A 24,710-nucleotide genomic window follows, 5' to 3' on the forward strand; every position below is an offset into this window, starting at 1 on the left:
CTGTCCTCCATCAGGAACTGCTGCAGCTTCAGAGTCCCAACAAAGGGGTTACTGCAGCTGGGAGAGGAAAACACCTTTAAAAATGACCTATTTTTAAAATACCTTGACAATGCTTTTCTCAACTGAGAAAAACGCAGGATTAAATCCTTATCACGGAGACATCAGAGTCAGATCTGCTACATCCCAGCTTTCACTTGGTTCCATTTCATTAAAAATGGCATTTTATTTAAAGGGTGGTAGGGAGAGGCTGATGAAAATGATAACGTTAACTTTGAAAGATAGGCTGCCTTTGTCTGTCACAGTTTAAAGTATCTTATCTGGGGACAGATTCAAGTGTTGTATTTGCATTCAGTCCGACGTGAATGTAGTGGGAGCTTTCAAATGCAAATTGCATGCTTACTTTAAAGATTTACAGTATGAAATTAGTCTCCTCCAGAAAGGAGGGAGAAACACTAAAACTTAAAAAAGCAACAATAAACCAGCATGTGCTTTGCACCTCTATCCCTTCCTCCCTCCTCTTCACGATCTCAACAGAGAAGGACATGGACATATCCTGCCAATGCTTTCCCCTACAGTAGAACCAGCTATAGCCTTGGTTACCCCAATAAAACACATATCTCTGCACTGCTAGGACTGAAATGGCAGTTAAAAGTCTTCAGATGCCTCAGCAAAGAAATATGCTCAAGGCTGACGAAAAGTTTGGGAGGCTTCTTCTGTAATGAGGAGACACCCCCCTCAACTGCTTTCCAGAGCCATGTAAACTATTTTCTAGTCCCTTACTGAGCAACCATGCTCCATGACAGTCACATCCAGATAAGACCGCTATGCAAAAACTACATATCCACGGTTGGGATCACTGGGACTCTTCATGCCACACACGTCATAGATGAGGAAAAACATGGTTGGCAAATAACCTGCTGCTCCATGGCTGCATTTCTTCTGAGTGTACAGGCTGGGTGCTGCCAAGTGTCTGGTGTGCTTCTAAGCCTGAGGGAGAGCTTCAAATCAGTGCTTGATTTAAAACATGGGTGCCTAATTCTGTTCTCATTCACACCTATGTGAATCTGGGGTCACCAAGCCATGGCCACGGCACTCACTTGCTACATCATAGTCTGTCAGGCTTGGCATGAAGTTCTGTTTTGCCATCTCATATAAGATACAGTTTGCTTTTCTGGGCTGATGGGACAGACCTGAGTGGTTTTGAAACTCCAGCTTTTGTATGTCCAAAATGAAAACTGAAATCCCTTCTGAAACTATACCCTCTGAAGACAAAGCTGTAATGAAGAATCATCATCTATGCCCGAAAGTTGCCAAACAACCAAATATATAAATGCTTCAGATCTCAGGGGGACAACTGAGACAGCCAGCAGCATAGTGCAAGGCAGCAGTGAGCAGACTGAGCCCTTCTTTACATAGAAAGTATTGTACCAGGACAATGGGCTAACAGCCACAAGTTAAAACGTTGCCCATGTGGTGTAACATTGAACCATGAATATGGTGAGAGAACTCTTACAAGCTTTACAGCCCAAATTCTCAAAGTTTTAGATAATCTTCTAACTCTTCCAGAAAAAAGGTGCTCTTTTGACATCTACTCTGTCTGACCCAGTACCAGATGGTAACTTGCATCTAAAGCTGACTGAAACATGAATGGGCACACTGCATTTTTTTGAAAAAAGTTTAATGCTTTCATTTAAAAATTTCATTGAAACATAAAAAGTTTATTGTTCTATAAAGTGCTTGAACAACAGCAAAAAAATTGAAAACCTAAAAATTATGTTTGTCAAAATGTTAAAGATATATAACCTGAGTTCTGCACACATCATCATCTTGTTTCACTATTTGGTATACTGTTTTTATGCCAAAAACAGAAACTAAGCCTGCAGTTATCAGTTTTATCCCAATCAGAGGTGATTTATTAAACACAACAATTAAATGCTGATATACTTGATTAGTTAACATGCCAAAGTGCTCCTCAAATGGAAGTCACAAGCAATGGGGGGGATGTAAGCATTTTCTCTTAAATTTGGTCAAAAAGAGCTTGTAGTCTCTTTAGCAGACCCAGCCAAACTGGCATTTCTAGAGTCCTCTGGCATGAATTTGGGATAATACAAAGTTAATTCAAACCTTCTACTCACAAGAAGCTGTTTGAAAGCCTCTGTGCATGATTTTCCAGGGAAGAAGGCTCTTACTTAGGGAGGGCATTAAGCAGGGAGATGTGTCTTGTTAAGCAAGAAGCTGGTGTGGGAGCACCATTCAGTCGCCCAGAAGCCAAAGCACCGGGTGATAAAATACAGAATGGCAACCTGTGACAAACTGAATGGACATAGTCTTAATCACCAATAGCTTTGTGGTCTCTGCAGGCAACTATGCACTGTGTAGACATACTCTTACAGTCCTGGTTGTTAATAGTACACCTCACAATTCTGCTCCTTGACTGCAAGTAAAATTGCCTGATGTATGCTTGCTTTCCAGCCCAGTAACTGCTGCCTGAGACATAAAAGGTTCCTCTGCCCTAAAACCAATACCAGACCTCACTGCTGTTTGTTCAAGGAGGAAAAGAAATCCATGCTTCCAATGGCTGGGGCTATACTAGCTCTCATTTTTGGAAGAGATTATTTTTTCTCCAGTCAAACCATGCAGGAGCTCTTTAATATCAGACTAAACTCGAGCCTCTCCAGCCTCCATAGAAAGGACAGACTTGTGCAATGCTTCTGATTGGTAAGCTGTTTAAAGGGATAATTGTCCACATTGCCAAGAGGAAGGACAGCTCTAAGGCTCGCCCCAGCAGCCTGTGGGGAGTTGCCTGCCTGTATTAGGAAAAGACTGGTAACAAAAAGCTCTGCAGTGCTGTGCAGGTTCTGTCAAACAGTTTAATTACAGAACAAAAAGGAGTAAAAAGCATCTAATCTCCTGTAAAAGTGATTTGTCTTTCTGTACAAAACTGAGTAAAGAAAAAATACTCTTACAAAAATATTCAGGAAATTCAGTTTTTCAAAATCTGGGATTTTGGGGGAGTTTAAAAAAATTTAAATAAGCCAAAAATACAGTAAAGCATAATAGAAATAGTGTGTCAGTCTTCTGAACTATGACATACGGTATAAATACACACATACATACTTATATTCTTAAGTAGGAGGAAAACAAATACAGCAATTTTACATCATTGGAGGTCATGCTATGTGCAAGGAATTCAGTGAGACAATAAATCATAGTGACTTGGCAACGACGTGATTAGATAGAGGCAAATTGCAAACAGCAAGGGAACATATCCTTTGAGTCTCTGGGTTAGGTGTGCAGAGGTGCTCAGCTGGCTATTCATCTGCAAATAACATGGTCAAGGAGAAAGCAGAAACAGAAAATTTATAGTAAGTAAAAACATCTAAAGCCAGCAATGAAAACAGGATTGTGTTCCTTGGTAGGTGGTGCTGTTAAGGTGGAAGTTTTGATTGATGCTGTAGGAACATGTTCTGTTGACCCCCAGGCAAGGACCCCTCTTTATTGGTAGACAACCTTCACACAAAAGGTTTCCTCATTCTTATCTTCATGGTCATTGATATAAATCAGAATCTCCTCTTCACCAGTGTTCTGGGTTGGTGCAAACCGCAAGCCGATGGTGTATACCTCCCCACCTCTGAGCTGCAAGAAGAGTGACATGACAGTGTTAATCATCAATATCCCCATTCTTTCCACACTGGTTTGGCTCCCATTAATACGAGAGCTAAGCCTGGGAACTGTGTTAATAGCAGGCATGGGTGTCTATTAGGCCTTGGTCTCAGAGACCCCAACCGTCTGAACTGACAGAAAACAAGAGAGGTATGAAGTTTTCAAACTCCAGTGGGTGTGTGTTTGCTCACAGCAAATTATTCCTGCTACTTCTGCTAATATATTTTCAGTCTCAATAAGCAAACACAGGCAATTTGTTATGAAAAGAGCATGCAGCATAGTTTTCTGAGTCAAACTTACTGACAATAGCAGACTGTGACACAGGGAATGGCATTTAGGGAGTGATTTTTCCAAAGGGCTCACCTCCCACCGCACTTGCTGAAGTCCATGGGAGTGGCATTTCTGAATATCTGGTCCATAAAGTTTGGAAAAACACACTGACTATGAAATATGAGGTTTAAAAGTTGGGGAGAACCTGACTGGACTAGCACAAGCTTTTCAGCCATGCTGTAGGGTTCACTACCTCAAAGGAATCCTCCTTGAATTGCAGCAGGTCGGGCCGGTTGGTATGCAGAAAATACATCCTCCGGGAGGGGTAGGGGTTTGTGTAGGTGATCCGTTTGTTCGAGCCTTTCCCTCCACTGGCAGGGAGTGTTATTTCAAAGGCCTGTGGGTGCACATAAGAAATCACAGAGTTATCATTGCAGCAATGACACAGTGTAGATCTGCAGTAAGACTCAAAGCTTTGCCATATGGCAATAAGCAGCATGGGAAGAATTCTGAAAGTTCTATCTAGTTCACAGAGAGTGGTAACTACTTTGTAAGACCGCCAAGGGTGAATTCCACTAAGAACATGAAGACGAGGTGATTATGACCCAATTGCCAGTGCTGCTCAAGTCCAAGTAGATAAGTTTATGGGAGCAATCTGTTCTTACTGCCCAGCATGTGAACTAGAAGACCTGAAAGCCTGCCCCACTGTCTATGTATCCATTTTCAGCTTGACTGTGTATTCACATCTTCTGTGACTGTGTGCACAGAAATGGATAGTGGGGATTTCAAAAGCAACTGGTGTTGAATTAAATCCAGTCCCAGAGAAGTTGGGGCAAAACTCTCGCTCAGCAAACACTGATATGTTTTATTTTGAAAACGCTACTCAAAGGGGGTGTCTACACGTCACCCTATAGCGATATAGCAATGCAATACATTGCTGTGTGGCGTGCTCCGGCGATGTAGTGATCATGTGTGTGTACACATGACCATTATGTCACCATAGCAGCATACTTCCCAGGCATAGCATGCTGCTAAATCTACCCAAGCACCACACTCATAGCACAGTAACCACCCATACTGTGCCGTGCTTTAGTACTTCCAAAAGTACTAAAGCACAGCGCCACAGCAACGTCGCCTTGCTCAAACCCCATACAGTGACACGTAGACACACCCAAAATGTGTTGACTAGAAACATTACACCATGGATTTAGGCCCTTGTTATCTATCACTCCTATGAAGAATATGTGAATGCTGGTGAAGAACTCTTCTTTTGCCACAGGCCCCTTGTTGTAGCTATCATAGGAGAAATTCACCTCTGTTCGAAGAGTTAGCACTAACCCTATGCACTTCTCAACTCCCACCTGCACCCCTTCATGGGAAACTGAAGCGGAGCCCTGGCCTTGCAGAAGGGAAAATATCACCCACCACTAACACATCAGTCTTCTGTTCTTATCCTTTCTTCTGGGCTCCCAGGCAGTATGTATGGATCATGCTCTAATTTCTGCCTTTTGGACAAAGGGATAGAGGCCTTTGAATGAAGGTCTTCAAGTTGAAGCCTAGACCAAGGAACATTCATATATATGTAATAATTAACCTAAAAGACAAAGGGACCTGACTGCAGCCAGGCTCATTCTTCTAGCAGTTAATTCACTTCCATTAGGGCAGCCCTCATGCTATTTCAGATGGCACAGCACAGTGCAGAGGAGTGTTTTAATAGTCATTAAGAGCAGGGCTGCATTATTAAAATGTTGCATTTAACTTCCCTCAATATTCAGTGGTTCAGGAACATATATTTTTTTAAATGAGCATTCATTAATTGGAAAATCCAATTTATTATCCTGGAACAAGGTCCTGAACTGGATCAGATTTAGAGCAGATAGGAAATCCACTTTCTGTAACTTAAATTTCACAACTCATGTTTCCCAGGAGCCCCTAAAGATGGAGCTATCTTCAAATCAAGGGCTGAATGAAATGTTATGGTAGTTTCTAACAGGATTCTTCACAGGCAGAAAGATGGGGCCTTACAGAAATAATATGGAGTATGCATTCAAAAAGGGGAAAAAAGCCTACTTCTACCAGAGTGCTCCCTCTGCTCATACCAGGGGACATCTAAAGCAACTAGCCAGACATAGTAATATCATTACTTTTGCAGTTCATGGTATATAGCGTGTGAAGTCAATTACTTTTGAAGTTAGTTGCTGTATTACTACTTTAAGGGGATTAATTCAAAAATGGGATGAAAGGCATGTTAGTTTTATCACTGATCTCTCAGAAATTTTTAGAAATTAGTTTTATGATCCTATAATGGGATAGTTCTGACTAACAGAAAAGTCTTTCAGGTTCTAAGAGTCTGCAAAGAAAGCAAACTATCTTCCACAGAAGAATTAGCAAAATGTGCTCCATGATTCCTACAGTCCTTACAACATGTGATTGTAGTCATGCCCTTTTCTGTATAAGGGATGAGCTGCAAGTTTCCCATCCTTGCTTAGTTCAAAGGGGTGATTTCTGATAAAGAATGATGCCTAGATTTGAGGTGCTGGGTGACAAATAAGTAGATAGGTGGATGGTGCAGAAAATAGATAGATGTGGTCTACAGATGGCAGTGACAGCTTCAGTAAACCTAATCTGCTCACAGTGGGCACTTATACACATACCTTTGTCTGCTCCGACATTCTGGAAATCCAGCACATCAGAGCAGACTCGATTAATTGAGTCTGCAGAGCATGTGAGCTGATGCACCCGGCGCCATGTTGCATCCATTTGTATAAATGGTGAAATGGACATTAGCGCTGAGAAAATAGCAGCGGTGTACTTCTGAACTAAAACACCTTCGAAGTGTTTTAGTTCAAAAGTGCGCCACTGCCATTTTCTCAGCGATGACATGCATTTCACCATTTATACAAATGTATACGCCACAGCACCGGGTGCTTTTTAAAGGGCACTTCTAAGACTGGGGAAGGGTTTCTAATCAGTGCTCGATTTAAAACATACGTGCCTAATTCTGTTCTCATGCACACCAGTGTGCCTTTTAAAAGTGCCCGGCACTGTATCACATGTACACGTACAAATGCCTATTGTGTCCAGGGCAAGTTAAGTCTCTAAACAATAAGAACCAACGCACCTTGGAAATGAGAGGCTGTCGGCAAGATACACAGACCAGCCAGGAAGACACAAGCTGATGGTACTCCACATCCACGAGGTTGAGGTAGATAAATTTGCTGCCAGTTTTCTGAGGCCTCACACCAATGTGCAGATCTTGCACTCCATGTGGAGGGAGAATAAATATGCCTTCTGGGTCCACCTACAGGAAACAAGCAAAACGCTCACGAGCAAATCTGCCCACAGCTCAGCACAATGACCAAGTCACAGGACCCCAATACCAAAGGGGTAGACAGTGCCTCCCTGCCACTCAGGAAAAGAATCATCAAAAGACTTGATCAGAATCCTCCAAATTATATTCTATCTTTCTGCTCCTGGAAATTAGCTCTCAACATAAATCATTCTAGCTCTAGTGTTTTACATTACAAATGCATGAAGGGACCATTCAGATGAAAAGGAGAGATAGGCATCGGTGGTGTTTTGGTCAGAGTTATCTTCACCGGGTGTATAATACACCATTAAGTAGTAACAGTGTGACAGATGATGGAAGGAGATATTCACCTGAACTTATATATGCTCCATGAGAGAACTTTTTCAAGGCACCAAACTGGTGTCCTTTGATCAAGTTAGAAAGAAAGTTAATCTCCTGCACCCCCATAGACTCGTTTGGAATGTAAATTAGATGCTGATAAAACAGAGAGCATGTGTATTTCTGGCATGGAAATGAAAGCCAACTGCATTAATGAATTAGAGGCAAACTTTATTTTAAAACTCTGCCTTGGCTGCATAATCCACTGCGCTGCTTTGGCTAACAGAATGAGTTCCAGTAACAAAAATGCTGTAATCAACATCTGAACTGCATGTCTGAGGTAAAAAAATTCACCTTTGTTATTGCCCTATGGCTACTTGATTATAGGATCAAAAAAGGATCTATTCAGAGAGTGCTGTCAGTTTAAATTATGTCTGATGTATTCAATGCTATGAGAATAGCAGATGGTCCCTGAATATATTGTGGTTTTGGTAAGATATATTTTACTGCCACAGCCACCCTTTTTACTTTATAAATTATACAAGTGCATGCACACAACCGTTAAGCAAGAAGAGCTGTGCTGTTTTGTGGATTTTTAACTAGCATTTGTAAAGAGGCACCAGGTGCTAAAAAAATAAAAACTCTTCTCTATGAGTGCTATCAATACTATATCTATTAGCAGAGAAGAGACCGATTATCTGGAAGGAAAGGGCGAGTTATTTGTGTAGCTGCAGCTTCCTACTTAAGGTGGAAAGGATACTGTCAAAGTAATAGACACTTTCATTTTAGATGCCAAACAGATTTCTGATCCTGATAAGAAACCCATGCAGCACTATGTAACAAGCAATACGGTGGGGGAGGGGGGGGTGCAGAGGGAGTTATTCTACTGGGAAAGTTGTGAGCCTTATCTGGCAGGGTCTAAAGCTTTCCTCAGCTGCCAACAAGCATTTCCTCACATTAGCATGGTATTCACATTCAGAAATGAAGATGCTTATCAGCCTGCTCCTTGGGCTCATCTGTACATCTTTAAAGAAAAGCATTCACCAAGGCAATATAACGCATCAAAAAGAAACCCTGCATTAACACAGGCATTGGATGCAAGTGCAAGGCCTGCACTTCCAAAGGTGTTCTCTAATTCTGAGGGACTCTACTGTTTGTTGGCCAATTTTGGGATCTCAGGTCTGGATTTTCAGAGCTAGCGAGTACCCACAATCCAGCTGGCTGCAGTAAGAGCTAAGGATGTACCTCACTTCTGAAAATTCAGCTACATGTCTCCAGACGACCAGCTAAAAATGGAGGCAAATTTAGTAGCCACTCTTTCAAAATTTGGGCTAGAACTAATTAATACTGGTGGAGCAAATTGCAAGGAGTGTAAAGGCCACTTAAAAGAGGCCAGTTCTACATGGCAGGATGACGTACAGTGTAAACTGTGAGTAAAGCTTGGAACTCACTGTCTCATTATGAGCACCAGCTCACCCAAATGCCTGCCAGACCCAGCGAAACAGGAAGCAGCTAAAAGTAAACTCAAAGGGCATGTCCCCACATGCAGGGACACGAGCTTGTAGAGACACAAATTCGTGCCACTGCTTTGTGTTCCATCACACACCTCTGCACGTGTACTTTGGCATGCAGCAAACTGTCCTGGCTAGGGGTAGGGGAGGCTGATGCCAGCACCTGTGGTGACCCCAGTAGTATTAGCTGATGTTCTGATGCAGCAGAGGCACAGATCCGGGGGCACAGAAACTGGCCAGCAGCCAGAACATTAGTCTGAACAACCAGCCCTCCACATATTCTGGCGCATGCTATGGACATGTGCACTGTGCCACTTTTTTGCAGTGGTGTTTTTTGTTACCAGAATATCCTGCTTTAATGTTCTGGACATGCAGTTTGTGGCACCACAAAGAGGCTTGCGGCCCCACAAACTGTACGTGCCTGCATGTTTGGATGCATCCAAGGTGTTCTGCTCCAATCCATAAATCAGTTTCGGGAAGGGCATTAGCTTTGGGCTCGGCCAATGGGATTTCTCTCCCAGTTTGCAGCCAGGAGGACAGAATTTAAACATTGATTTTTTTTTTAATTGATGGGTTAGTAATGGAGTTTGTGTTTCTTTTATTATTCACATTTATAATTATGACTAAATGAATTCTAAAGAAATTATTAGTCGTAAGATAGTCTCATTAATTCAGATAATTTGCCCTCTGGGGTTTTGTACCAATGATCCTACACATGACAGCTTTAATCAAAAGATAATTATAACGAAGACTTTATGGTAGTAAATTGTTCATAATTCCTAATGGGATTTGCTTCATACTGGATGGGTTATTTTCATTGGTGTTGTCAATGAAAATCTTTTAGTTATTTTAACTAGAGAAAAGTCCACACATTTTCAGTTCACCACTCCCTGTATTTTCCTCCGAATCACTGGTTTCTCTTTGCAGTCGGGAAGGTAAAGAGGCAATAATATAAAAGGTTGCTCACAGCATAGTGGCTTTTACCTTCAGCTCCTGCATGTGAGAGGTATAAGCTTTCACTTTCCTGATTGCCTGTGTGCCCCTGAGTACCAAAGACAGGCGAGTCAACTGTCCAGTCACACAGCTGACGTCCACCCGCTGTAGTGAGTGGAGATAAAACTTCCAGATCTGGAGGGGAGTAGCCAGCCACGCGTCCCTGAAGCAGAGAAAAGAGATGCCTATGATGATCTGTCTGAAAGAAGGGGGGGGTTGTTACAGGGAAGACCATTCCAAGATGCATGAATGACACAAACAAGTGCACATGTAGAGTGGGAGGTTGTCCTTTTGGCATCCTCTACACACAGCACACATGCATGCAGGCCTTTGCAGAAACTGTGTGATGGCAAATAAAAGATATCTTAAGAGACATGAGAACTGGACATGTTCTAGGTAAACTTTCCAAAATCCCCCAGGTTCCAGGATGAATCAAGCTGACAAGTTGCCCAATGGCTAAAAGGCATGCACACACATCAAAACATCCACCCCTTTTCAGAGCAGGACAGAGTTAGGGAAATTATTTTAAAAGGAGCAAATCTTCTTCTTCCTACCTGAAGGCTCCTCGCTAGTACACAGGGCAACAAAACTGGGCTATGAGCCCTGCTATGGGGAAACAAGCACACACAACTACTATTGAGGTAAGCAAGCTCTCTTCAGCTTACCCTTCTATTTCTGCCCATCAGGGAAACATCTCCTACAGTAACAAATGGTTTCTCAGAGAACATGTGCGGGATTTAGATTTGGCTGTTGTAGGCACAGGGGCTCTAGTGGCTCCTACCTAAGAAGACTTTAGAGTCTTCTTGAAGTCTCCCACCCCAATCCCAGACCTCTACCAAGTGAATTCAAAAGTCTTCTCCTACAGAACTGTCAAGAATGGGAATTGGGGCACTGAGAATGCTCTGTGTGTGTTCCCTTCTTTGCTCTCACATCATCACTGGATAATTATTTTCCGTTCACTTTTTGGATTCTCCTACTTACGTGTAAATAGCAACAAAGAATGTTTTGATCTGTGGACTTGGTCCTCCAGCTACTTTTAAAAACACATCCTGTGGTTCCCCAGGACCCTGTATACAGAAATCAGAGTGCATCATTTGAATAGTTAACCTAAAGATCAAACCAGCTAATGAGGACTCCAGGGGTTCCTTTTCTCTCTTCACACCCCCACCCCATTTCCACAAACAAGAGCTTCAGAACCCAGCTAAACTGTTTTATTAAGTATTATACAGCTTGGGTGAGCTCTTCCAGTATTTTTAATTACAAAAGATGATACAAATGGCTCTCGCATTCTGGGTCTGTTTCAGTAATTAAATTTTGGAGAGTTTTCCCCAAGTTTTCTAACAAGCCATAATCCAATTACTATGCTAACACATTTCTGCAACGGCAATTAACAAGAACCTTCATTACCATCCACATTTACATGCGTGAGTTTATTTTTCATTTAAATCCCAACCAGCTGAAAAGAAGCCCAGGGAACTTGAAAATCAAAGGCGAGAAACTATGGAGAGGGACCCATCATGCACTGCGCATCAGGAAAAATACTAAGGGGTTTATAAATAAACAGCTTTTCAGGCCTGATCCAAAGCCTATTGAAGTGAATGAACATAATCCAACTGACTTCTGAGGTGCTTCAGATCAGACTGGTACAGATATGAAGGCCTGAGAGAGATCAGGCACCACTTCAGTGGTAGAGTATTAGCATCACCTGAAAGAAAATGGATCCAAGGCCAAGTGCTCTATTTATCTACTTCTCTTTCTAGGTATTCCTTGACCTTCATCTTTGTAGAACTGGAGTTCTTGGGCACTTGGATGCTGGCTTGAAATCTAGTGGAAACAGCAGCAAAGTAGCCCAGCTTTGGGCACTAGTTTGGTAGTCCACTAACTAGGGATAACTTTGTATTTCTGTACATTCTCTGTTGGTTCTAGAGCCTCTGAGTTAGAAAAAAGGATTTACCTGCAGCACTTAAAAAAGAGACTGGGCATTTTCTTAACAATGGTGGTTTCCACCAGTGTTATAAACTAAGTGCCATTTCTTCCTATCAACAATACAGTGCAACATGGTGTATAAGGCTGTACGATGCAACATTAAGCCTGCATTGCTAAAATGAGAAATACAGACTAGAGTAAGGCTTCCCCCTGCACAATTATAAGGGATTATAGCAGTTGTAACCTAATACCATCATACTGTAACATTAAAGATCAATAAATCCCAAGTGGTGTTAGTAGTACATGGTGTTTCTGCCTCAGACAAAACAACACTCAATCAGTAGAAGGAGCTAGTGAAAGGTGGAGGATGCATGTTCATAGATTTCAGTTTGCCATATTGTGAACAGTACCATTTTTTTTGTCTCACAAATGATGTTGGGGTCACTGCAGCGGACATACATCTCGGGTTCCCCTCCTGGCACTCCAGCTGGGGCACCTAGAGGGGAAGAAAGGCACAAGAGGAAACAATGCTATCATTGTAGAGTCATAGCGCATGGAATCAGCAGAACCCCAACACACTAGGGCCTGTACAAACACAGAACAAAAAGAGAGCCCCTGCACAACCAAGAGTTATAATCAAGTATACTGCAATCAGATGGATCACAACTGACAGCAGAGCACCAGTGATGCAATACCAGTCAACGTGATGGAGAGTGGCCACCAGCCTCATATTGCCCAGTTTTCTGAAGCCTCCAAGACAAGAAAGAGCACCAATGAGAAAGCTGTAGGAAGATACTGCAGTGGCTTTGCAGTATGTCAGAGAGCACCTCCTAAACATGAGAAGCAGCAGGGGAGACACTACAATAGTGCTTATTAAGGGGTGCATCTGAAAGTCTTACTAGTGGGCAATGGGGATTGGACTCAACCTCTTTGCAGGTGAATGATGATCATGGTGGGGAGAGGCTGTGAGGGGACCGGGAATGAAGACAAGCCATTGGGTAGAATGGAAGGGGGACAATTAAAGGTGATGCAGCTAAAGCAGTAGACTTACAGCAGCCTGCCAGAAGGATATCAGTAAGGCAAGGCTGCACTTGTCAAGGCCAAAGAGGAGGATGTTGCAGTATTCAGGACATGTAAGAGACAAAGTCTGGACAGGACTTCTGGTTAGAAGCATGGATGGGAAAGGCTGGGTTTTAGATAAATTAGAATGAAATAATCTGTAAGGTTTAGACACTGTCCAGAAATGGAGCCCATATGAAGGGACTGAATCAAAGACAGGTCATTGCTGGTATGACTGGCTGAGTAAAGTTACCATCCACAAGGCTCCAGGTAGGATGCAACAGAGAGGGATCACAGGAAAGCAGGGCTGGAAGGGACCTCACAAGGTAATCTAGTCCAACCCCTCACTCAAGGCAGGATCATCCCTGACTAAGCCATCCCAGCCAAGCTTCTGTCCAATAAGTCCTTGTAAATTTTATGGCAGGAAGATTAAAAGCACCCTTGCTACTATGACACATAGGCCCCCACACTGCTCTCATCAGAAGGAAGCTTTCAGGGAAGCATGAATCCAGGATAAGGAGGGTTGGTGTAATCATACAGGCAGGGCAGGTGGCTGCCTAATGCACTAAATTGTAGTGGACAGCAAAAACAGCATTATGAGTTGGGTAGGTGGTGTGTGCATGCCCCTTGTACTCAGGCTTTGCATGGTATCGCTGCTGCAGCAGATCAGGTTGTAGCACAGGAAGGTGCCAAACAGGGGCAGCATGAAGAGGGACAGGAAACTCTGCATCAACCTAGGAAATGCCATGGCCCAACCATTCAGTACCGTGCCAGAGCAGGGGGCACGTATGTGTGCTGCCACCAGCACATGGAGGACTCTGGGTGGGTTCCCAGGGGGCACTGCTACTGCCACCACTGGGGCTAAGGCAAGATAGACTGCAGTGACACAAGGGCCACGCCCAGCTCCTGAGGCTCCAGGGATGTAGCCGCTGCAACAACATGTCCCACAGAGCTGGCTGTGCTGCTGTTTAAGGAGATGCCTGATCTCAGCTCCTCCTGGAATTAAAAGAGAGGGAGGTAAAATTTTGTTTGCCCAGGGCAGTAAAAATCCTTGCACCAGCCCTGAGCATGAGTGGTAACTAAAGCTTGTGGTCTTGAAAAGGAAGGCAAGCAGAAGAGCACTTTCAGCCCAGTGCATGTATTCATCACCTGGAATGGTGTGCCAAGGCGGGAGCCGGAGGGACTTCTTGAAGAATGTCATCTCCGGATGATAGAAGCGGAAGGTATGATCCACCACATGGGGCTGTGGCTCCACTGTCACACTGAGAATTGTGAGGGGCTTTCCACCATTCACCGTGAAGGAGACCTGTCCAAAATATTGCCAGAGCAAAGGGAATTAGCTTAGGAGGAAACAAAGAAGTGGCTGGGGGGTGGGGGGAAGCATTTAATTGACAACTGCTAGAAAAGAACAACCTCTTGTTCTGATCAATAATAAGTAAAAAATCTTTCCCCAATCTGTTTGTATTTTTACAATAGTGGCTCCTTAATACCACAGGGGCTATTAAGAGACTTCCATTTAGCCGAGTATGTGATCTAAACCTCCTAAAAGAATTATTGGCATGGGAAAGCAGGGAATGTCAGAGGAAAGGTTTTAACTCAGCAATTGGTAGAGGGGTTGAAAGCAATTAAATAGAGAGAAGAACAAGATGATAATGTGGATGTCAACTTATGTTTGCAAACAAAACCCTTTTATATAACTGAGCTGGCTATAGCTATATAGATCTTCTCTTTTCCCCTTTTACGTAATAAAAAATAGCATAAGAAACCACATGAGTACGGTTGGGTCCCTAATAGTTGTATTTATAAAATGGATGCACATGTACAAAGCGTAGTTAAACACACACACATACTACTGTTTTCACTGGCTTCTGGTGGCTTTTACAACACAGAACACAGGAAGCACAAGCAGAGTGCTTGCAAAGTACTTAAAGAGTGAAGTTACACATTATACTTAGTCCATACTAAATCTGTGGAATGTTAAATGGCATTAAAAGTTACAATGTGCTGTGAGTAGTTGCACATTAAAAGTTAATACAGTTTTTTGCCTACACAGATCTGATTTGTCACTAGAGGCTTGATGAGAAGGGATATAGCTAGGAGCCAGGACACCTGGGCTCTATCCCTGCTCTAGGTTTGGGGGAGAGGGGGATGACAGCAGTGCATCCTGGGTTGCTAGAGGACTACAAAGTGTTCATTTTATCTCCCTGAAGTAGAATGAAGTTACACTAACATTAGCTAGGTAGGACTGCCCAGAGTTAACCCTCAACTGAAGTAACATAACTTTGAGATGCTCAGAGAGCATTGAGCATGAGTTCAGGAGCTTTAATGCATGGATGCTCGCATTTTAAGTGCCTTTAGTATGATGCAAGTGTAACATGCAACTTCACCCAAAGGCATATTATTCTACTCTGACTACAATAGCAGGCATTTCCCAATAACAAAACCCATCTGTATCAGAAATGGGCTGGTTAAAGAACTTAAATATATGTAGGTTCAATTCTTGACCCAGTTTTATTGCAATTTTAACAAGCTCTAAACTTCAAGTGCAAGCTCCTCTCTTGACCTCTCACTGACCTTAATGTGTTTTGTCAGCATAGCATTGGATGTCCAGGGTGTTGTAGCATCTGTGTCTTTACTGAATTTCACTTCAGGAGGACCCTGTTAATAAATACAGAGGCAGCTATCGTGGCAAGAAGCAGTGCATCATGTTACGAATGCTTTCTCTGGAATCTTTATCACTGTATTGAACTAAGCCTACAGTGTCCAAGAAAGTCTCAGGGAGCTGTTAGAGGGAGCACTCTCCCCTTGATTTCTCTCTCTGCCTGTGATACAACATTGTGTATATACATGGATCTGAGAATGTTCTGTGCGGGTGGGAAATACAGAATTTTGGAATGCAGCCCTCTACCAGTCTGACCCAAAAGCACAGCTTTTGCCTTGTAAAACACCACATTTTGTTTTAGAGAGCCTCTCCATGCACATGTTAATTCTAAAACACTGCACAGTACAAAGCTGTTGCCACTGTCAAGACACTTTTCAGGGCTGCTAAGATTGTGAGAGTTCTTTTAATACTTCATTTTTTCCATCATTGTTGGTTTTGCTAAAATCTCAGTAAAATTTATGATTTAAAAAAAACAACCTTGTGCAGTATGTTGCAGATGGCATCAAGAGACTGGGAGGCAGATCATTAGCAACAGCAGCCCACGGGAGGAGAACTGATGGAGCAATTCAGAATTACAAAGCTGGCTTGTACCTCCAGCCCACCACTCTCAAATTCTACAAGCTCCCAGCAGCTTTGCTTCACCCACTCATTTATTCTATGGTACTGAACTAAAAGGGGTATGAAAGAGAACAATTTGATTCAATCTTCTTTTCAAAAGCCAGTTTTATGCTTCTCAGAGAACAGGCTAAGGCGGTCAAACATCATGGCGGTGTATCAAGGATAAGTTTAGCCCTAAATCTTAACATACCAAGAACGGAGGGGCACAGATGGAAGCAAGCCAGTTGCAAAAGTAGAAGGGTTAATTCTAGCAGGAAAGTGACATTAAAATTCAAGCCCTCTCTTTCTTGGTAGGTTAGGAAGAAAATTAAATTTTTCAGTATGGCCTTCACAAATACCAAATTCATTTGCTATCATACACCCACAACAGATGGACAACTGGTTTGGAAAAAGTAAGAATTGACTCAGCCTTTCTACTCCTCCATTTTATTTTCTTTGTTTCCTGGCTTTGGCTGGGGCCAGAAGAGGACATATCATAGGACAGCACGTTGCTGTGATATTTCTGACTTCTCCCAAAGATATGCCAATAATGCTACTCCGAAATTGAGACCTGATATTTTTAGGGCCTGCCTGACATCACTCACTCATAAGCAAAGTCAACTTTCTGTTAAATTACGTGGTGTAATATCAGGCAGGACTAGAAAAATGGAAATAGCTTAGAAAACAGAGTAATGAGCAGCTGATGTGAAGCTCTGTGACATGCCACCCACCACGTACTAGAAATAGCCTCAGTTATAAAATCAGCAGTGAAGTTTATACAGCTGGCATGAGGTTTAACTCTGCATAAAGGCTCAGCAAAACATCCTCTTTCTTCATTATTTTAACTGTGGGATAATACAGCAGATGACGTACCTGCATCATGACAACAGGATCTATCAAGAAGGTCTGGTATTTAAACGGAATGTGAACAGTCTCCTTGGGGCGCAGGTAGACCTGAGGCCTGATGTTATCATGAAGATGGAACATGTCTTCTTCTATTGGTGTGACAGTTTTGGTCAGCTCTTTGAAGTGTCTCCATTCCCTTGTGTCCACAATAACGCTGGAAGACAATTACAGGCAAAGCTGCTTTGAGGACACAACTGTTCAGAAGCTGGTGTCCCTCGGCCCCATCTAACAGGAGCCTGAAAGCCATGCCTGGACTGTGATATAGTGAGGCAAAGGAGGAGACACTGCAACCGAAAGGCCTGAGCAGATGAAGAAGCAAGGGACTGAAGCAGAACTTCATCATCCAAGTAAATATTTGGGCTTGGAAAATGCAGAACTCCTTGCTACTCCAACATACATGCACTGCTACCCCAAAGCAGACAAACACACACTACACAATGGGAGACCACAATTCAGGGTGGTCTCTACTTCTCTAAGTCAGTGGGTCCTGGCCACTGCTATAAGCAGAACAGTCAGAATAAGGAAGTGTGAAAATCCCTTGGTTCTTTGCTTTCTCAGCTAATAGCTTGGGAGTTCTTTTCCAGTTGGATAGTTGTAAGAGTAGTAGGGGCAGGTCAGGGGAGAACAAAAGTGAATGGGTCTCTGGAGAGGGAAGCGGGTTATTGATGTATCATGGAACATTCATTAAAGACAGATCTCCCTGTGCTGAGAGAGCCTGAGCTCTAAATAAGTAAGCACTGAGCTCCCTTGCAGGCTCCTCCCATCTTCAAAATCCTAGTGCTAGCACAGAGCTAAGAGGTACTTATGTAAAGTTCAGGCAGGCTACCCTGAAGAAGAAGCAGGCCTCTGGTCCCTACCTGAGCTCCGGGTGGTCAATCTCAATCGTCACTGTATGTTGGACGCTGTACGGGTTTTTCAGCGCAAACTCAAAGAACTCTGCTGTCCCCAGGGTAGCATAAAGCACGTATTTGGTGGTGATGGCCTGATTCAGCATGTTGGAGATGCTCTCGGCCTTGATGCGCTCCCGGTAGGCATCAATAATTTGCAGGTCCCTGGAGTGCTGAATCCGCTGTTCATGCTGACCCTTTTAAGAGAGACGCCTGTGAACAGTGCACTTGGCAGAGTTCCTATCTTCCGTTTTTCCAGCAGCATTCCCTCCCTCCCTCCAACCCAAACACGGGAAAGCACCAAGGTGTTTTGCAAAGCCCAGCTGTGACTTTCCCTCTGGCCACAAAGGTATTATGACAGTGCACCTTGCTCTCTCCTCACCATGAGGGCTGCTTGTCTCCTGCTGAGGTCCTCCTGGGATTCAAGCTGTCTCACCAGCACCATCCTCTCCAACTTCCGCCTGCGTATGGCACTGGCCTCACGGGTGGTATGTTGGAAGGCAATGCTGACCTCACGCAGGCGACTGAATAGCATGGCAGCCAGCTCACTGTCCACATCTGCCAGCTTCTGTGCCTGGGAGACATTCTTAGCTAAGTGAAAAGGTAAGGAGGACTTTGGTCAGAGAGACTGAGTGAATCATTGACCTGGAGGCAGAAGACAGAATGAGGGGAAGCACTGAGGGGAATACATTGAGGCAAGTAAGGGTTCTATACCAGCAAGCTGAGTGAAGGCATTCCCATGAAAGAGGGATTCTGAAGGACAGCTGACTAAGTCTGGTTAATGGTGATGGCTGAAACAAAGCTAAATCCTTGGCCAAATGGGAAGCATTGAGAGAAGAATCACCCAAATGATTAGAAAACTGGAATACAGGCCTGATAGCAAGAGACCCCAGGAGCTCAGTCTGTTCAGCTTTTCACAGAGGAGGTTAAGGGCTGGCTTGGTCACAAGCTGTAAGCATCCACATCAAAAATAGGAATTGAATAAAAGGGCTCTTCAGCCTTTGAACGAAAAGCAGCAAGCTTCAAAGACTTGAAGCTGAAGCCAGACAAGTTCAGACAAGAAATAAAGTACAAACTTGTAACAGTGGAATGGTTTACAACAGGGATCCACCATCACTGGCAATTTTATAATCACAATTTGGGTGTTTTTCTTCTAACAGGCATCCTCTTGTTCAGCTCAGGATTAACCTACTGCCTAGGAAATGACCTGCTCAGCAGCACAGAAGTGGTAAGGGATCTCGGAGTCCTAGTGGACTCCAAGATGAACATAAGCCATCAGTGTGACAAAGTCACCAGCAAAGCTAACTGCACTTTATCAAGCATCAGCAGATGGATGACAAACAGAACCAAGGAGGTGATACTTCCCCTCTATCAGGCACTGGTCAGACCGCAGTTGGAATACCATGTCCAGTTTTGGGCGCCGCACTTTAAGAGGGATGTGGATAACCTGGAGAGGGTCCAGAGAAGGGCCACTCGTATGGTTAAGGTCTTGCAGGCCAAGCCCTACGAGGAGAGACTAGGGCACCTGGACCTCTTCAGCCTCCGCAAGAGAAGGCTGAGGAGGCGATCTTGTGGCTGCCTATAAACTGATCATGGGGGCGCAGAAGGGAATTGGTGAGGCTCTACTTGCCAAGGCGCCCCTGGGAGTTGCAAGAAATAATGGTCATAAGCTAGCAGAGAGCAGATTTAGATTGGACATTAGGAAGAACTTCTTCACAGTTAGAGTGGCCAAAATCTGGAATGGACTCCCAAGGGAGGTGGTGCTCACCCCTACCCTGGGGGTCTTCAAGAGGAGGTTAGATAGGTATCTGGCTGGGGTCATCTGAACCCCCTATGCAGGGGGTCGGACTCGATGATCTATTAAGGTCCCTTCCGACCCTAATATCTATGAATCTATGAAAAACCTGGGGAAGTCCTACGGCCTGTGCTATGCAGGTCAGAGTGGATGGTCATAACGGTCCACCTTGGCTTGCAATATGTGAGCTGTATTTTGTTCCAGTAAGAGCCTTCAGAGTAGTTGGAACTGACACTAAAAGTCCCTCTTCGAGTAATCAGGACTGAAATCTGTACGGGAAGCCAAAAGCCCCAGGCTGGCTCTGTATATTACACAGTTTCTAAAGCTTTTCACAGAGAGCAGACAAATCACATTTCACCTGATTCCTTGCCATCAGGCCACATGTAAACAAGAAAGAAAACCAAGTGGGGCATCACAGTACATTAATTCTCCTTTGCCTATTGCTGGATACCGTCAATGAGCAAAGTTCTGGTAAAGGTCCTCTGAGTTATGGTAACATAAATACGAAGCCTAAATTAAACATGGAATAAATAATAGGGATCTGAATATTATGGGATTATAAGTACATCCTAATGTCCTGCGAATTGCACAGATAAACACAAACCTCCAAGTGGAAATTAATGATATGCCCCTCTTCTTAAGCAAAACCTTCCATTTCCAGCAACATACAAAACACACCTGTTTTCATTAGAATGTGTTTTACTACTCTTTTCTAGTCCTTTCTCCCTGTTTTTTCCTCAACAAAACTGCCACTGGAATTGCTCCCGATTGAAATGCCAGCCCCATATTTAATATATGAAATTCACTCCACTACTAAGCATCTGATGCATGGGATTAAACTCTCTACATGACGTGCAAGCCTGCACGACGGTTGTTTGCGTCTCACTGCATTACATTTTCTTAAAAAATTGGTAAACAAGTTCTATTTGCAGGTTACCCAGGCCCAATTTAATTTTAAATCCATCTAACTGCTTCCCAGACATAGGAAATTGGCTCAGACAGCTTAAGCCCAAACGCTCATATTTTAGCAATAGGTTAAGTGTCTAGAATGCTTAACTACATAGGTCATGTTTAAAATATAATGGGAAAGGAGAGTGCCTGGCAAGAAAGCTCCCTCTCAGACCACAAGCTATGGATAGTTGATAGTTGTTATCAACACTCTTCCATGGAAGGTGCCTTCTTCCAAGCTGTACCAGCATGTGAGGCCAGCATACACAGCGCGATATTTGGCATTTGGGTACACCTGGCCCAGAGGCATCCAACTAATTGCCCAGGCTCTGTGCTTTCCAACTCCTGCTAAACTCAAAGACAATATGCTGTTGGGGAAACTATTCACCAGGATTCCTGACCTCTCAAAGATAGGAAGTGGAAGCCTCATGAGCACATACTTGGGGAATTGCCAGGTCAGGGAAGTTGACTGACTCCAAAACTTGGCCTTTTCTCCAACCTGAGCCTTCCAGGGTTGGATTTACACATTACAGGTAAGAAGACACAGGTGCTCATGTAAGCACCATGTCTCTACTCTGACATGCCATGGCCTCATGTTGTAGCATTGAGATGTGCTCTTATTCAAATAGCAGGGGCAAGAAAAGCCAATCTGAGGCAAGAATTCCCATGCTCTACAGAAGATCTCTTCTAGCCTGAAATCCAATTATTTTTATTCTCCACACATCATGGGCTTCTTTTTTAACACTTTGTGAAAAACAGTATCAAATGATTTCACTAACTTGCTGGCTATTCTCAGCCTGTCCACAACTTCCTTTTCCTCCCAGAATACAGCCATTGGCTGAATAACTTGTATTAGGTTACACATGGGGCACTGCAAGTCAACCTTCCTCATCACTGCTCATAAGAGAATCCATTTAAGACATGCATAGATGCCTAATAGTACTTCCCGTAGCTTTGGGAATTCTGTTTGTGTTTCATCTCACATGCACACGAGGCTGTCCTTTAGGAACTGGCACTTTAGTTGATTAAATATTTCAACTCCTCTTCTTGAAAATATACACCTACTAGCAACTGTATAACTGCAGTGTAGAACTCTAGGGAACTAAAAATGGGATACAGGATGTGTGTGCATGCACACACTTGTGTATATAAACAGAGAAGTAGGTTTGTGGTGAAGCATGCTGTGAAGTGAACAACAGAATAATAAGAGGTTACTTTATATCTCCTTTAGCCTGATTTTCATTTACATTAGATGCTGACCTCTTGACATTGCCAAACCAATACATGTAAATGAGATGCAGGCTCTAATTATTTAAAAGACCTTAACTGGCACCCTCCTAGGCACTGAGCATTCCTCAAGTCAGGGCTGGGTGGAAGGTACAATGCATTCATCTGATCCTAGCAGGAGGAAAGGATGTCCACTCTACACAGGTAGTGATTGCATCTGCTCATCATACTCTTTCCCCAGACGCATGTTTGAGTGGGTCGTAAGACTTCAACAAGCAGTTAAAATTATGAAGCACTGTAATTTACAAGTTGAGCCTTCCAATCCATAAATAGTTGGGCTGTCACTGTTACTTATGTGGAGGATTGTAAACCACTGTTAGTGGAAAATCATCTACCATCTCTCCACTCTTGTCATCATTCTCAGCAACTATGGATCATTCTCAGCAACTATGGATTAAGAGGAAAGCAGATTCCATTCACAGGATCTGAGCTGTTCATGCCTGGAGAATAACGCTTGATTTCCACAAAGCCAAGTGCAGTACTGTGATGAATGAGGTGAGAGAGCATGGCCTGTGAATCACCAACCCAGCTGACAGAAGCTCATGCAAGTACACTCCTGCCAACAGCTAGCATGAAGGCAATGGCAGAGGGTCCTCTTATTTTGTCCAAGTTGGACATGATATGTCAGTATCTTTGTAGTTAAAGCTTTCCTGATACAGACCCCATGGCACACAGCGCACAAAAGGCTGGTGCAAGTGCCATTTAATAGCAGGTGATGAGACAAAAGGTGTGGAATTTGATCATAGTTCAGCCTCTGTATATTTTTTTCAGCCTTGCTTCAACACACATCAGTCTCTGAGAATTTGCCACCCAGGAATTTAAACAGGTTGCAGCTTCAGGGTTAGAATAGTTTGGAGGCATAATGTAGTAATTCAGTAGAAGACAGAGCACTTCATGCTGCTGTGAAGTATGTCTGTAGCATGATATTCTGGGGGACAGCCAAAACTTGTGTTCATGGAGTGAGCACATACTATTGTGTAGCAGTCAGCCACTTCCTTCTACATTTCTTTCAGCATGTGGGACAAAAAGTAGTGAAGGGCTAAAGCAAGCGAGGAGCCATCAGGACTTACCCCCACAAGTGCTGAAGGAGAACAAGCTGCCTCCGTGAAAGCCTCTGGTTCCATCATGTGAAGAGACGATGCGAGAACGGGGTGGTGGCAAAGAGTTCAGTTGCTTCAGCCTCTGCTCACACAGGTGACCTGCAGCACAAGCAGAGCTTGTGAAAGAGGGGCCTGCTAAGTGCTGCTGCTGCCAGTGGACACAACTCCACTGAACTCAAGAATCTGGCCTCATGAGCTGAGTTTGTACAGCCCTTCTGGCCCCAGCTTAACCCAGTCTCTGCCTGTAGAATAAGAACAGTCATTCTGTCTAGGAACTTCAGGCTCATCCCTCTCACAGAGCCAGAACAAACAAGCATACAGACCACATCTATGAGTCTCCAAGCAATGCTGATAAAGAATGCATCTGTACTCACCCACGTGACTGGACACAGGGGGGGCTCTTCCCAGCTTGGTGCAAAGCAGTGTGTGTGACAGGAAAGTTGCACATATTGATCTAGCATCCCCACCTGAGTCATGAAGCTTGGATATTTAAATATGTACACATGTATTAGTGCTTTTCCATCTCAGTGGAAAGCACCATGGTGTCCTATGCAACCCATTTGTGCCCTCTTTTCTTTGACAATGGAATAGAACATAGCACGCACTTTGTGACTATGAAATAAAAATACCTTGATAGGTCAGGGTGGGCTTCTGTCTTCATGTTTAAGGATTCCCATTCCTTTATCCTTAGCAGTTTTTACTGTGGCACACCCTAGGGACCAACCAAGCACAGCTGCTCAACAACTAGCAATGATAATCACACCGTAACATGAAGTCACATTTGGGAGACCTAGAATATGGCCTTGCTTTCTTTAAGTCAGGTTCGGCAGATGTCACTGTAGAAAATGCACAAGGTGCACAAGTCAACATGGGAACCAGAGCAAGTCACTCATAGTGCTTGCATGTTTGAAAAGAAAATGATGATTGTTCTACAGAACTTTTTGGATGTTGCTATAGAAGATTACATCCTTGCTATCGAACTGAGAGTGTAGCCAAAAAAATCAGCATCAACAACAAGATCTCATTCTCAATGACATTTGATAGGCGTTGGGATGCCTTCTGCTGAAAGCCCTATTATTTTAATCACTACTACATTTTTTAGGGCTTTTCCACAAGCGTCAGACCATTTCTCAGTGTAGATACCATGAGGATTTTACCACAGATCTTTGCAATATGGAAGTCATACATTTTCTTTTCTAATATGTATTCTCAGTGGTTCCAGTAAAGGACCAATGACTGCCAAGAGTCCTGGGAGGTGAAGAGTGTCAGTAAGAGGCACAGATTCTTCATGGCATTAGCCTGTAACACAAGGAAAGTTTGTTGTTTTAGTGCCTCTTTCTTCCACTTCCACACTCATATATAAAGGGAACAAAACTAGTCTGAACACTGATCTATTTACTGTGTTGGCACCTCTTTGGGCTGTGGGGATTTATGCTCATCTATAAGCAATTCCTAACTGTATGGGATGCAGCTGTAAA

At 43.4% G+C, this 24,710-nt stretch overlaps 1 protein-coding gene across 7 annotated transcripts in view; it reads right to left on the reverse strand.

The window, feature by feature from the left end:
- Window positions 1-1,697: 1,697 nt before the first annotated feature.
- NPHP4 (nephrocystin 4) overlaps window positions 1,698-24,710 on the reverse strand; it is a 105,611-nt gene continuing 82,598 nt past the window's right edge. For 6 of the 7 annotated variants that reach the window (XM_019493871.2, XM_019493872.2, XM_014605805.3 and 3 more), the window contains 12 exons: window positions 23,203-23,331; window positions 18,485-18,693; window positions 18,073-18,299; window positions 17,183-17,369; window positions 15,625-15,708; window positions 14,200-14,356; window positions 12,402-12,487; window positions 11,047-11,132; window positions 10,057-10,228; window positions 7,055-7,234; window positions 4,187-4,330; window positions 1,698-3,636 (listed from right to left, as the gene is read on the reverse strand). In XM_019493871.2, the coding sequence (XP_019349416.2) occupies window positions 3,496-3,636; window positions 4,187-4,330; window positions 7,055-7,234; window positions 10,057-10,228; window positions 11,047-11,132; window positions 12,402-12,487; window positions 14,200-14,356; window positions 15,625-15,708; window positions 17,183-17,369; window positions 18,073-18,299; window positions 18,485-18,693; window positions 23,203-23,331 (1,802 nt within the window). In that variant the 3' untranslated portion in view covers window positions 1,698-3,495. The remainder of the gene's footprint in view (window positions 3,637-4,186; window positions 4,331-7,054; window positions 7,235-10,056; window positions 10,229-11,046; window positions 11,133-12,401; window positions 12,488-14,199; window positions 14,357-15,624; window positions 15,709-17,182; window positions 17,370-18,072; window positions 18,300-18,484; window positions 18,694-23,202; window positions 23,332-24,710) is intronic. The other variant, XM_019493873.2, reaches the window with a different exon arrangement.

The sequence above is a fragment of the Alligator mississippiensis genome, chromosome 13 (assembly GCF_030867095.1).
Source record: "Alligator mississippiensis isolate rAllMis1 chromosome 13, rAllMis1, whole genome shotgun sequence".
Taxonomy (NCBI): Eukaryota; Metazoa; Chordata; order Crocodylia; family Alligatoridae; genus Alligator; species Alligator mississippiensis.